The sequence below is a fragment of the Somniosus microcephalus genome, unplaced genomic scaffold (genome assembly GCF_052327205.1).
Source record: "Somniosus microcephalus isolate GS21.2 unplaced genomic scaffold, FLI_Smic_1.0 unresolved_chr2, whole genome shotgun sequence".
NCBI classification, from domain to species: domain Eukaryota; kingdom Metazoa; phylum Chordata; class Chondrichthyes; order Squaliformes; family Somniosidae; genus Somniosus; species Somniosus microcephalus.
The window spans coordinates 74,659,433-74,673,526 of record NW_028225180.1 but is presented as its reverse complement, the minus strand read 5'-3'; the positions used below and the strand labels follow the sequence as shown (position 1 = coordinate 74,673,526).

The following is a 14,094-nucleotide window of genomic DNA, read 5'->3' as shown; positions in this document are numbered from 1 at the left end:
ACCAACCTAGTTTACTCTGCTTCGTGCGTTCACATACATGCACTGTAAACCTATCTTAGACCATCCTGTGTTCTCTCTTAGTCTGACCCCACCTAATACCTTACTATTTCTTGCTTTACTGCTATCCGTCTCTCCCAATCCTTTGTGCCCTTTGTTTCTCCTTTCTAATGCTACATCCTGGTTCCCATCCCCCTGCCAACTTAGTTTAAACCCTCCCCAACAGCACTAGCAAACCTCCCCATGAGGATATTGGTACTGGCCCTGTTGAGGTGCAACCCGTCTGGCCTGTACAGGTCCCACCTCCCCCAGAACCGGCCCCACTGCCCCAACAATCTGAAGCCCTCCCTCCTGCACCATCTCTCCAGCCACGCATTCATCTGTTCTATCCTCCTATTCCTGTACTCACTAGCACGCGGCACCGGGAGTAATCCGGAGATTACTACCTTTGAGGTACCGATTTTATAATCTCTCTCCCTGAAATCTGTCTGCAGGCTCTCATCCCTCTTTCTACCTATGTCGTTGGTACCGATATGGACCACGACCTCTGGCTGTTCACCCTCCCCCCTCAGAGTGTCCTGCAGCCACTCAGTGACGTCCTTGATCCTGGCACCAGGGAGGCAACATACCATCCTGGAGTCACGTCTACGGCCTGCTTGCTCCCCTAACTATGGAAGTTCATGGAAGTTTGGTGAAGAATATGCACCAGCAGAGGTGTGAAGGGCCGAATGGCCTCCTTCATAAGAACATAAGACGTAGGAGCAGGAGTCGGCCATTCGGCCCCTCGAGCCCGCTCCGCCATTCAATAAAATCATGGCTGATCTGATCTTGGCCTCAACTCCACTTCCCTGCCCGCTCCCCATAACCCTTGACTCCCTTATCGTTCAAAAATCTGTCTATCTCCACCTTAAATATATTCAGTGACCCACCTCCACAGCTCTCTGGGGAAGAGAATTCCAAAGATTCACCACCCTCTGAGAGAAGAAATTCCTCATCTCCGATTTAAAACGGTGCCCCCTTATTCTGAAATTATGCCCCCTAATTCTAGATTCCCCCACGAGGGGAAACGTCCTCTCAGCATCTACCCTGTCAAGCCCCCTCAGAATCTTATATGTTTCAATAAGATCCCCTCTCATTCTTCTAAACTCCAATGAGTATCGGCCCAACCTGCTCAACCATTCTTCATACGATAAACCCCTTCATCTCCGGAATCTGCTTCTGTGCTGTAATTTTTAACTTCTTCAGCTTCTGGAGGACAACCACGGGTATAAAACAATATTGAGAGTGAAAGATGGCGATTTGAACGCTTAGCCAGTTTATTGAACGATATGCAAATAACACAGCTGTAAAGCAAGTACAGAAATATTTGGAGTTTCACCAGTTACAATCAACAACAACAAGTTGCATCTATACAGTGCCTTTAACATAATAAAACGTCCCAGGGCGCTTCACTAGGAGCGATTATCAAACAAAATTTGACACCGAGTCACATAAGGAGATATTGGTAGAGATGGCCAAAAGCTTGGTCAAAGAGGTAGGATTTAAAGGAGGAGAGAAAGTGACGTAATGAAGACTCACTACACACTTGGTTGTACATAAAGCAAGGCTTTAATCGACTTGTAATAAAACATGGAGGTCTAGTTAGTAGTCACTGGCTTCCTGTTTCCAGATTGTCTCTGGTCAAGGTGGGCCCACACCCGAGTATTTATACTCCTCGGATGGCGCCCTCAGCTGGCCGTTCAGTAGTACTTCGAGTTACTTCTTGTAGAAGTTGCAATTTATGACAGAAAGGTTAAGGGACGATTTCATAGAGGTGTTCAAAATTATGATGGATTTTGATAGAGTAGATCGGGAGAAAATGCTTCCAGTGACAGGAGGGTCGGTGTCATGAATCTTATCATTCATGAAGAAATGACTCATGAAATAACACTGGGCAGCCAGCTGGTGGCGCCGTCCAAGGAGTATAAATACTCGGGCGAGGGCCCAGCTTGCCCAGGACCTTTTTGTAACCAGGAACTAGTGATGTAACTAGAATCTCATGGTTGTGAAACAGTTGATTAAAGCCTTGTTTTATGTTCAATCAAGTGCTTAGTGAGTTTTCTTACATCAGTCAGTAACCAGAGGGCACAGATTTAAGGTAATTGGCAAAAGAACCGGAGGGGGAGATGAGGAGAATTTTTTTTACGCAGCGGGTTGTTGTGATCTGGAATACGCTGCCTGAAAGGGCGGTGGAAGCAGATTCAATAGTAACTTTCAAAAGAGAACTGGATAAATACTTGAAGGGGAGAAATTTGCAGGGCTATGGGGAAAGAGCAGGGGGGAGTGGGACTAATTGGAGAGCCTCTTTCAAAGAGCTGGCACAGGCATGATGGGCCGAATGGCCTCCCACTGCGCTGCAGGATTCCACGCACAGAGTGCGCGCTGATCAATGTCCGATCGGCAGCCCTGCCAGAGGTGCAACGCCAGAGAAATGCCAACGAAATAACGCTCCTCTTTTTCTTTTACCTAGCAGTGACGAGTTGGTGCCAATCGGCTACGGGCCGAAGCAGCAAAGCGCGGAAGGGGGCGGCCTGCCCCCCCACCCCCAGAGAGCAGCTCCTCTAGATGACGGCGAACATCGGGTAGTCGCTTACTCCGCATGTGTTTTCTCCACGGTAAATGCGAACATATCCCTGTCAGGGGTAGAAATGTCCCGTTGAAGTGTTTACAAGAAGATCGTTCCAAGTGAGCCAAACCAGAAAGAAAGGACTTGCATTTCTACAGCGCCTTTCGCGACCACTTGAGGTGCAGATCAGCCATGATCGGATTGAATGGCGCTCGAGGGGCTGAACGGCCTCCTCCTGTTGCTATAGTAACAGGCTCGAAGGGTTGAATGGGCCTCCTCCTGTTCCCATGGTAACAGGCTCGACGGACTGACTGGGCCTCCTCCTGTTCCCATGGTAACAGGTTCAAGGGGCTGAATGGACCTCCTCATGTTCCCATGATAATAGGCTCGAGAGGCTGAATGGCCTCCTCATGTTCCCATGGTAACAGGCTCGAAGGACTGAATGGGCCTCCTCCTGTTCCCATGGTAACAGGCTTGAGGGGCTGAATGGGCCTCCTCCTGTTCCTATGGTAACAGGCTCGAGGGGCTGAATGGGCCTCCTCCTGTTCCATTGGCAAGAAGCTTGAGGGGCTGAAATGGCCTCCTCCTGATCCTAATGTTCCTTGCTGCCCAGCCTGGCTGAGAGCTGCTAACTCACCCCAGAGTCACGATGGAACCAGGTCCGGCCTTGGCCAGGCTGGCTCAACACTACGTCAGGTAACGTCTCGACCGCCTTGAGCCAACAAGGGAGGATGAGGATGAAACTCAAACAATCTCCCCCGCATAAACAGGCACTAGAAACTCACAGAGTGAAGCCAATCATGAGCGCACATTTTAACAAGCCTCTCTTGGCTCCCGATTACCATCCGGTGAGACCTGCTCCAAGTTGGAAGAGAGAAAGAAGGAAGGAAGGAAAGAAAGATTTGCATTTATACAGCACCTTTCACAACCTCAGGACATCCCAAATTGCAGCACTCACTGGAGTGTCAGCCTAGATTTTGTGTCCCTTGAGTGGGACTTGAACCCACAACCTTCTGACTCAGAGACGAGGGTGCTGCCCACTGAGCCACTGGCTGACGCTACAGTGTGGAAACGGGAAAGGGGATTTTGGGGTAGGGCTGGGCATGTAATTTGGGAGAGAGCAGTATCACTGGAGACCAGACTGCAGACAAGACGACCAGAATTCCCCTTTCTATGCGTTTGAGGAAGAGGTATTTTTCTGCGGAGGTAAGGCTGTTATTAACACTCCTAGGGAGTTCCGCTCACCAACCATAACCTGCATTTATATAGCGCCTTTTAACATAGTAAAACGTCCCAAGGCGCTTCACAGGAGCGATTATCAAACAAAATTTGACACCGAGCCACATAAGGAGATATTAGGACAGGTGACCAAAGACTTGGTCAAAGAGGTCGGTTTTAAAGAGCATCTTAAAGGAGGAGAGAGAGGCGGAGAGGTTTAGGGAGGGAATTCCAGAGCTTAGGGCCCAGGCATCTGAAGGCACAGCCGCCAATGGTGGAGCGATTAAAATCGGGGATGCGCAAGAGGCCAGAATTGGAGGAGCGCAGAGATCTCGGGAGGGTTGTGGGGCTGGAGGAGGTTACAGAGATAGGGAGGGGGGCGAGGACCACGGAGGGATTTGAAAACAAGGATGAGAAACCTCTCTACCTCTCTCTCGTCTTTTAAGATGCTCTTTAAAAGCTACCTCTGTGACCAAGCTTTGACGCCTTAAATATAATATTTAATGTTTAATGTTTCACGAATTGGTAGTTTCCGCCCCTGAACTGGATTGTCGGTCAGAGAGATCAGTGATGTGTTTTGGTTTCCTGTGCTATCTGCCCTGTTTATCTCCTTGGGGAAGGGGCTAATGGTACACCCTATGGCCCAGTATCTCAGATTATTCCCGCATAATGTCAGCTGTGGCTCATAACAACATAAGAAATAGGAGCAGGAGCCGGCCATTCGGCCCCTCGAGTCTGCTCCGCCATTCAATGAGATCATGGCTGATCTTCTGCCTCAACTCCATTCACCGGCCCTATCGCCATATCCCTTGATGCCCTTACTAGTCAGAAATCTATCGACTTCTGTTTTGAATATACCCAATGACTGAGCTTCCACAGCCCTCTGGGGTAGAGAATTCCAAAGATTCACCACCCTCTGTGTGAAGAAATTTCTTCTCATCTCAGTCCTGAATGGCCGACCCCTTATCCTGAGGCTGTGGCCCCTGGTTCTAGACACTCCAGCCAAGGGAAACATTCTCCCAGCATCCATCCTATCAAGCCCTGTAATAATTTTGTATGCTTCAATGAGATCCCCTCTCATTCTTCTGAATTCAAGAGAATACGGGCCTAGTTTACTCAATCTCTTCTCATACGACAGTCCCGCCATCCCAGGAATCAATCTCGTGAACCTTCATTGCACTCCCTCAATGGCAAGTATATCCTTCCTCAGGTAAGGAGACCAAAATTGTACACAGTACTCCAGGTGTGGTCTCACCAAGGCCCTATATAATTGGAGTAAGACTTCTTTACTCCTGTACTCAAATCCTCTTGTAATGAAGGCCAGCATACCATTTGCCTTCCTAATGGCTTGCTGCACCTGCACATTCACTTTCAGTGACACATGTACAAGGACACCCAGGTCCCTTTGAGCATCTGCATTCCCCAATCTTTCACCATTTAGGAAATACTCTGCCTTTCTGTTTTTTCTACCAAAGTGGATAACTTCACATTTATCCACATTATATTCCATCTGCCATGTTCTCGCCCACTCACTGAGCCTGTCGAGATCCCCTTGAAGCCTCTTCACAGCCTCTTCGCAAGTCAGTACCACTCTCGCCTCTAAGTGTGTAGGCCTTGGGTTCGAGCAAGGACCTCAGCCCAGAATCCAGGCCGACTTTCCCAGTGCCAGTACGGAGGGAGCACTGTCGGAGGAGCAATACTGAGGTTCCCTCTTTCGCATGAGACTGCCCTCTCGGGTGGATGTAGAAGATCCCGTGGCACTAGATTGAAGACCAGCAGAGGCGTTCTACCCCCGGTGTCCTGGGCCAATATTTATCCCTCAACCAAAATCACTAAAAACAGATGATCTGATCATGATCACATTGCTGTTTGTGGGTGCTTGCTGTGCGCAAATTGGCTGCCGCGTTTCCTACATTACAACAGTGACTACACTTCAAATGTACTGAGGGAGCGCCACACTGTCGGAGGGGCAGTACTGAGGGAGCGCCGCACTGTTGCAGGTCTTTCAGATGAGACGTTAAATCGAGGCCCCATCTGCCCTCTCAGGTAGATGTAAAAGATCCCACGGCCACTATTGGAAGAAGAGCAGGGGGAGTTCTCCCCGGGTGTCCTGGGCCAGTATTTATCCCTCAACCAACATCACTGAAAACAGATGATCTGGTCATTATCACGCTGCTGTTTGTGGGATCTTGCTGTGCGCAAATTGGCTGCCACGTTTTCTACATTACAGCATTTCAAAAGTACTTCATTGGCTGTAAAGCGCTTTGGGACGTCCTGAGGTCATGAAAGGTGCTGTAGAAATGCAAGACTTTCTTTCTTTCTTCAACACATGTAGGATGCAGGAAGAGTATGTGGGATGGTTAATATAGGAGAGGAATATTTATTGGAGTACCGATCAAATAGAGAGAAGAAAGGTAGTTTAAGACTCACGTCACTAAGCATAATGTCCAGCATTCACTCACCTTTTCACCCCAGCCAGATCCCCAGCTGTTTTTCACAATCCAGTATGGAATATTGGGATCGGTTGAAGTATCTGTTAAGGTACAAAATTGTTAAATGACCCAACAGAGTCCCTTCATCCCAAGGCGCTTCACAGGAGCGATTATCAAACAAAATTTGACACCGAGCCACATAAGGAGATATTAGGACAGGTGACCAAAAGCTTGGTCAGAGAGGTCGGTTTTAAGGAGCATCTTAAAGGAGGAGAGAGAGAGGCGGAGAGGTTTAGGGAGGGAATTCCAGAGCTTAGGGGCCCAGGCGGCTGAAGGCACGGCCGCCAATGGTGGAGCGATGGACATCGGGGGGATGCTCAAGAGGCCAGAATTGGAGGAGCGCAGAGATCTCGGGGGGGTTGTGGGGCTGGAGGAGGTTACAGAGATAGGGAGGGGGACGAGGCCATGGAGGGATTTGAAAACAAGGATGAGGATTTTAAAATCGAGGCGTTGCCGGAACGGGAGCCAATGTCGGTCAGGGAGCACCGGGGAGCGATGGGTGAACAGGACTTGGTGCGAGTTAGGACACGAGGGCAGCTGAGTCTTGGATGAGCTCAAGTTCATGGAGGCTGGAATGTGGAAGGCGGGCGTTGGAATAGTCTGGAGATAACAAAAGCATGGACTAGGGATTCCGCATAAGCGTAACAAACATAACGAACTGTTGCCAGAATATTCAAGTACGGGAAATGGCATTTGAAGAGTATCCCTCTATTGTGTTAACTTAGGATTAGTGTTGCTCTGTTGCGCCCCATTTTAATTCCAAGTCCATCGTTTGTTTTGTGGTGTGCTGACTTCTCCTCTTAAGCAGTAGGAGATGGGTGTCCCCAACAAGACTAGAACAGATGCATAGAAACATAGAAACATAGAAGATAGGAGCAGGATTAGGCCATTCGGCCCCTCGAGCCTGCTCCACCATTTAATGAGATCATGGCTGATCATCCAAATTCAGTACCCTGTCCCTGCTTTCCCCCCATATCCCTTGATCCCCTTAGCCTTAAGAAATATATCTAACTCCTTCTTGAATATATTTAATGAATTGGATACAAGAAAAAGAAAGCAACCCAGTAGAAGCAGCTACAAGATAGTAAAGCAAAATACTGCGGACGCTGGAAATCTGAAACGGAAACCGAAAATGCTGGAAACGCTCAGCAGGTCAAGGCTCCGACTCATTCCACGTGGATTCCAACTGAAATTCCACCCTTCCTGTTTCGAATCCACCGATGAGTACAGACGTCTCCGAGATATTCAGCGTTCCTCGAACCACTGCTCTCGCCCTCATCCTGGGATCCAAGCTCAATGTCACATGCCGCCACACGCACGCTCTCGACCTCTCCCTTCGGCAGCACTGACTCACTCCGTCTCAAAGCTGTCCTGGTCCGCAATCCCACTTCATCCTTCGCCCCATCCTTCACCCCTTAACAAAAAACACTTTCTCGAACATACGAATTAGGAGCAGGAGTAGGCCACTCGGCCCCTCGAGCCTGTTCCGCCACTCAATAAGATCATGGCTGATCTGATTACTCCACATTCCCATCTACGCCCGATAACCTTTCACCCCCTTGCTTATCAAGAATCTATCTGCCTCTGCCTTAAAAATATTCAAAGACTCTGCTTCCACCGCCCTCTGAGGAGGAGAGTTCCAAAGACTCACCACCCTCTGTGAGAAAAAATTTCACCTCATCTCTGTCTTAAATGGGCGACCCCTTATTTTTAAACAGTGACCCCTAGTTCGAGATTCTCCCACAAGAGAAAACATCCTCTCCACATCCACCCTGTCCAGACCCCTCAGGATCTTATATGTTTCAATCAAGTCACCTCTTACTCTTCTAAACTCCAGCGGATACAAGCCTAGCCTGTCCAACCTTTCCTCATAAGACAACCCGCCCATTCCAGGTGTTAGTCTAGTAAACCTTCTCTGAACTGCTTCCAACACATTTACATCCTTCCTTAAATAAGGAGACCAATACTGTACACAGTACTCCAGATGTGGTCTCACCAATGCCCTGTATAACTGAAGCATAACCTCCCTACTTTTGTATTCAATTCCCCTCACAATAAACGATAACATTCTATTAGCTTTCCTAATTACTTGCTGTACCTGCATAGTAACTGTCACGAATCTTATCCATGATGTGGAGATGCCGGTGTTGGACTGGGGTGGACAAATGTGAGAAGTCACACAACACCAGGTTATAGTGATTTCAAATAAAGCTGTTAGACTATAACCTGGTGTTGTGTGACTTCTCACATGAATCTTATCATGACTCATGAAGTAACACTGGGCGGCCAGCTGGTGGCGCCGTCCAAGGAGTATAAATACTCGGGCATGGGCCCAGCTTGCTCAGGATGTTTCTCAAACCAGGAACTAGTGATGTAACTAGAAATCTCATGGTTTTGAAACAGTTGATTAAAGCCTTGTTTTATACTCAAACCAAGCTCAGTCGTCTTTTTATATCAGTAACCTTTTGCGATTCATGCACTAGGACACCCAGATCCCTCTGCATTGTCCTTTCAGGTGTCGAGGGTCGCAAGCTTCAACAACTCTTGGACACCAACGCCCCTCTCTGCACCTTCTTCCCCCTTCGCTTTCCTCTGGCCCCCGTCCCTTCTTCCAATCTCACCCCCTGCCGTGTCTTCACCGTCCCCTCTGACCCAGGTGCTGCCTGCATCTCCAGCATTCTCTGTTTTTATGATACAAGGTGGCGAAGATCATCGCAGCTTCCCGTAACAGCTTCAGTGTGAGGTGGCAGGAAGAATAAAGAGTGCCGCGTCGCCCTTGGAAAATAGAGTTAGATGACGTAGGTCGGGAGGAGGCTCGTCTGGAGCATAAACAAAAAAAGTGACTATCTCTACCAACTCGACAAACTTAGTACACCTGTAATATGTCCCACAGAAAGCAAGGTTTGCATAAAGAGAGAAGTTCCCAATGAAAACGCTCCTCGTCGTCAATGCCAGGAGACAGTTACCACAGGATCACAAAAGTCGCAGATCATTGACAAGCAGTTTTTTTTTTAAAAGGAAAAATATCACACTCAAGAAAAGTGTTGGACCAGTTGGGTTGAACGGCCTGTTTCTGTGCGGTGGACTCGAGGCCATTCTATGTAATTCCACTTTTTAAAAGGAAGGGTGACGTGAATCAGTTATTCATGAAAGAAAGACTTATGAAATAATACTGAGCGGCCTGCGGGTGGCGCTGTCCAGGGAGAGTATAAATACTCAGGCACGGGCCCAGTTTGCGCAGGACATTCTTAACAGGAACTAGTGAAGGACACAACTAGACCTCCATGTTGTAAAACAGTTGATTAAAGTTTTGTTTAACACTTAGACCAAGTGCCTAGTAGTTTTCTTACGTCAAAGGGCATTGCTGGAATTCACTGCGTATGTGGAACAGGTTGGTGAGAGAGAGTAGACAGAGCTACATACCTGTACCATAACCGACAATCAACATCGAATGGTACAGCTTATTGCAAAGGCAGTTGGATCTCACAACACCAGAATTGTAAACCTGGAACAGGAGGGAAAAAGAACAAGTGATGAGAATTGTGCAAGTCCACAATGCCCTTGAAGAACAACATCCTGAGGTATTTCATTCTTTAATCTAAAAGGTGTTGTCTCCGTGACTACCTGCAGAGGCCAGCTCAGGAGTCAAGTTATCCATGGTTCCATTAACAACAACCACCTGTATTTATACAGCGCCTCTAACGGAGTAAAACGTCCCTAGGCGCTTCACAGGGGCGATTATCAGGCAGAATTTGACGCCAACCCACGTAAGGAGATGTTAAAAGACAGGGGACCAAAAACTTGGTCAAAGACGTAGGCTTTAAGAAGCGTCTTAAAGGAGGAGAGAGAGGCGGAGAGTACTGAGGGAGCGCCGCACTGTCGGAGGGGCGGTACTGAGGGAGCGCCGCACTGTCGGAGGGGCGGTACTGAGGGAGCGCCACACTGTCGGAGGGGCAGTACTGAGGGAGCGCCACACTGTCGCAGGAGCAGTACTGAGGGAGTGCCGCACTGTTGGAGGGGCAGTCCTGAGGGAGCACTGCACTGTCGGAGGGGCAGTACTGAGGGAGCGCCGCACTGTCGCAGGAGCAGAACTGAGGGAGTGCCGCACTGTCGGAGGGGCAGTACTGAGGGAGCGCCGCACTGTTGGAGGGGCAGTACTGAGGGAGCGCCGCACTGTCGGAGGGGCAGTACTGAGGGAGCGCCGCACTGTCGGAGGGGCAGTACTGAGGAAGCGCCGTACTGTCGGAGGGGCAGTACTGAGGGACTGCCGCACTGTCGGAGCGACAGTACTGAGGGAGCGCTGCATTGTCAGAGGTGTCGTCTTTTGGATGAGACGTTAAACCGAGGTCCCATCTGCTCTCTCAGGTGGATGTAAAAGATCCCACGGCCACTATTGGAAGAAGAGCAGGCGGAGTTCTCCCCGGTGTCCTAGGCTAATATTTATCCCTCAACCAACATCACTAAAAACAGATGATCTGGTCATTATCACATTGCTGTGTGTGGGAGCTTGCTGTGCACAATTTGGCTGCTGCGTTTCCCACATTACAACAGTGACCACACTTCAAAAGGTGCTTCATTGTCTGTAAAGTGTTTTGGGACGTCCTGAGGTTGCGAGAGACGCTGTAGAAATGGGAGTCTGTCTTTCTTTTTAGACTCGGGCTCTGCGTTACCTCAATGCTTTCTGCCTCTATAGGTAGCTTGTAACTGGGTCTGAGGTCCCGGGTCTGATTGCTGGTCTGTGCTGCATTCGGTGGGACCAGTAATTATTGGTGCTACAACAAACAGTCTCAGTGTTTTGGTTAAGGGAGGGAAGATAACTCATCCTGGTTTTTTTGGTCCTCATTGAATCACACGGCACAGAAGGAGGCCATTCGGCCCATCGTGCCTGTGCTGGCTCTTTGAACAAGCTCTCCAGTGAGCCCCACTCCTCCCTGCTCTATCCCCAAAGCCCTGCATTTTTTTGTTCTTTTCAACTATATACCCTTTTGAAAGTTACTATTGAATCTGCTTCCACCGCCCTTTCAGGCAGCGCGTTCCAGATCACAACAACTCGCTGCGTAAAAAAATAATTCTCCACATTGTTGTGTATGTAATATGTGTGCTACTTTGAACCTATGGACAGGACTGCACTACTTGTTGGGCGTAGTGATACGCAGTACCACTCCTGGCCATAGGGGTATAAATAGTACTGTGGGTACTGATCTCCCCTCAGTTCCCGCCTGTGGGCATGAAGTAAAGACCTATGTATAGTCCCTACCTCCAACCAGTAAAGACCTGTTTGAGTTATACGTTTAAGTCTTTGTGTTAATTGTTCAATACAATACACATACTTAACACTGGCGACGAGTCAGGTTCTTACCCTGCGGCAGTTGAAGAGAGGTTTCAAACATCACCACCCCACTAGAAGCGACAGGCTTTAGGACTCTGAAGCCTCCATCAGCGACTGAGCACTGGAGTGCAGCAAACATCCTGACAGCTTCCAGCGACTGACAGAAGTCTTTCTGCAGTTTCCTTGTTCAACCTAGGTGGTGGGGTAAGCCGTGCAGTGTTGGCTGCAAAGACAGGGCTGGGGAAGTTGGAGAAGATAAGGGCGATCGCAATCCCTGATAAGAGCCGCGGTGAAACGCGCGAGCGGGTAAGCCAGAGCCCGGGAGGGAGCGAGCAAGAGCCGCGCGAGAGGGTGAGCCAGAGGCCGGGAGCCGCTTCAAGTGCGAGGCGCAGCGCGGGCCAGCGATCGGAACCAAAGATAAGGGCCGCACTCGGGGGCTGAAGGGAGACGGCGTCGGGGACGGGTGAAGACCGCCAAGCGCGGGAAAACCGCCATTTTGTGGGCGGAGGACGACGGCAAGAGCGGGAAGCTGCCATCTTTGATAACAAGTAAACAAAATAAAATCTGAGAAATTGCAAATCTACAATGCCTAAACACGGGAATATTAGCACCTTTGATAGTGACCTCGAAGATTGGGCCATATATGTTGAAAGAGTAAAAAATTATTGTAAGGCCAATAAAATTCATGACCAAGATAAAGCTCTAACATTATTAAATTTAATGGGTGCGAAGACATACGGGCAATTGAAACACCTGTTATCACCAGATGAACCGGCGGATAAGACGTTCGATGAGATTGTTACTGTCCTGAAAGATCATCTAAACCCCACGCCGCTGATGCTAGCGGAACGATTTAAATTTTATGACAGAAGGCAGCTACAGCATGAAAGCAATGCTGATTATTTGCTGGAATTGCGTAAATTAGCGAAATATTGCCAGTTTGGAACGGGACTGACAGAGGCACTTCGAGACAAATTTGTGTGTGGTTTATTTAAACAGGATACACAAAAGCAACTGCTCGAGGAGAATGAGCTGACGCTTGAGAAGGCGGTCACTATGGCAGCAGCACACGAAGCCGCAGCGAGAGGCACGGCAGTAATGCAGCTACGGTCACCGGAGCTCAGTGCACACAAATTGGGTGTGAGTTCTGGCAAATGTTATCGTTGTGGAAAGACAACGCATGATCAGAACCAGTGTTGGTTTAAAAACCAAGAATGTAGAACTTGTGGTAGGCTTGGACATATAGCTAGAGTATGCAGGTCAGGGAAGAAGACCAGCAACAAGAAGTCACCGCAAGGAAAATACGCAAAGGTACACAAGGTGACCGAACAGGAGTCCGATTCAGACGCTAGCAGTAATGAACTGGCTAGCTTAAGCTGTAATGAACTGGCTAGCTTAAGAGTACTCAACGCTGGTAAGGGTGCAGACCTCCAGACAATTTGGGTCACTCTTCAGATAGAAGGAGTCCAAGTAAAACTGGAATTGGACACTGGATCGGCATTGACGGTCATAAATAAGAAAGATTACGGAAAGTTATTCCAACATATTCCCCTACAGGATACGGGGATTATATTGAAAACATACACGGGGCAAAGAGTGTACCCCATCGGGAAAATAGAGGTTGCAGTGGTCCACAAGGGCGAAGACAGTCAAATAATGGACTTATATGTGATATCTGAAGGAGGTTCTCCACTACTAGGACGGGAGTGGATTAGGAAAATGAATATGGACTGGCATTTCCTACAAACAATAACGAGTGAGAACTCGGTGAAGATAGTCGGCCCAGACTCTGGAACGGATGATGGTAAGCCCAACTCAGGTGCAAAAGACAAAGTTTCAGCACAGAATTCCACTGAGCAACAACAACATAGTTTAACTGTGGATTCTGAGTCTGGCAAGTCTACTGATGTGCCCATTTCTGAGGGACACCGGGCTCGAACACAACTCCATTTCAAACTACAACAGCAATTAGAACAAATGCTTCGCCGTTGTGAGCAAGAGTTGAATGCAACGAAAGAGTTCTTTGATATAGAGTTGGAGAATCTGGAAAGACAACAGAAGCAGCTGATGGAGAAAATGGAGCAGGAGCACACAAAACGTCTGATGTCAGAGGAGTTAACGGTCAGCCAACTCCTGCATATGCTGAAGGACAGGACTCTGAAATGGGAAAAACTTGAACACGAACTTCAATATTCAAACGAAAGGGGTTCGGAGCTCTCAAAGGTTATTGGAAGAGCTGAGGTGGCAACACAGACTGAGATGACTGCAACAGAGCAGCCCTTGGATGCCAAAAGTACGCTGACTCACGTCAACGTAGAACAACAGACCGCTGAAACAGCTGCTCCGGTAGAGGGATTGAATAGTCCGATCAATCAATCTCCAAAAGAAGTTGAAGTAGTAAAATCTCAAATGAGGTCATTAGTAAACGACTTGCTGAAAGCCCAGAAAAAGCT

General features: G+C 48.5%; 1 protein-coding gene across 1 annotated transcript in view; it reads right to left on the bottom strand.

The window, feature by feature from the left end:
• Positions 1-1,291: 1,291 nt before the first annotated feature.
• Positions 1,292-14,094, bottom strand: part of LOC147092830 (cathepsin F-like) — a 45,055-nt gene continuing 32,252 nt past the window's right edge. Inside the window, exons 9-11 of the mRNA XM_085976079.1 lie at positions 9,736-9,817; positions 6,283-6,353; positions 1,292-2,669 (exon numbers count right to left, since the gene is read on the bottom strand). Coding sequence (XP_085832205.1) covers positions 2,598-2,669; positions 6,283-6,353; positions 9,736-9,817 — 225 coding nt within the window. The 3' untranslated portion in view covers positions 1,292-2,597. The remainder of the gene's footprint in view (positions 2,670-6,282; positions 6,354-9,735; positions 9,818-14,094) is intronic.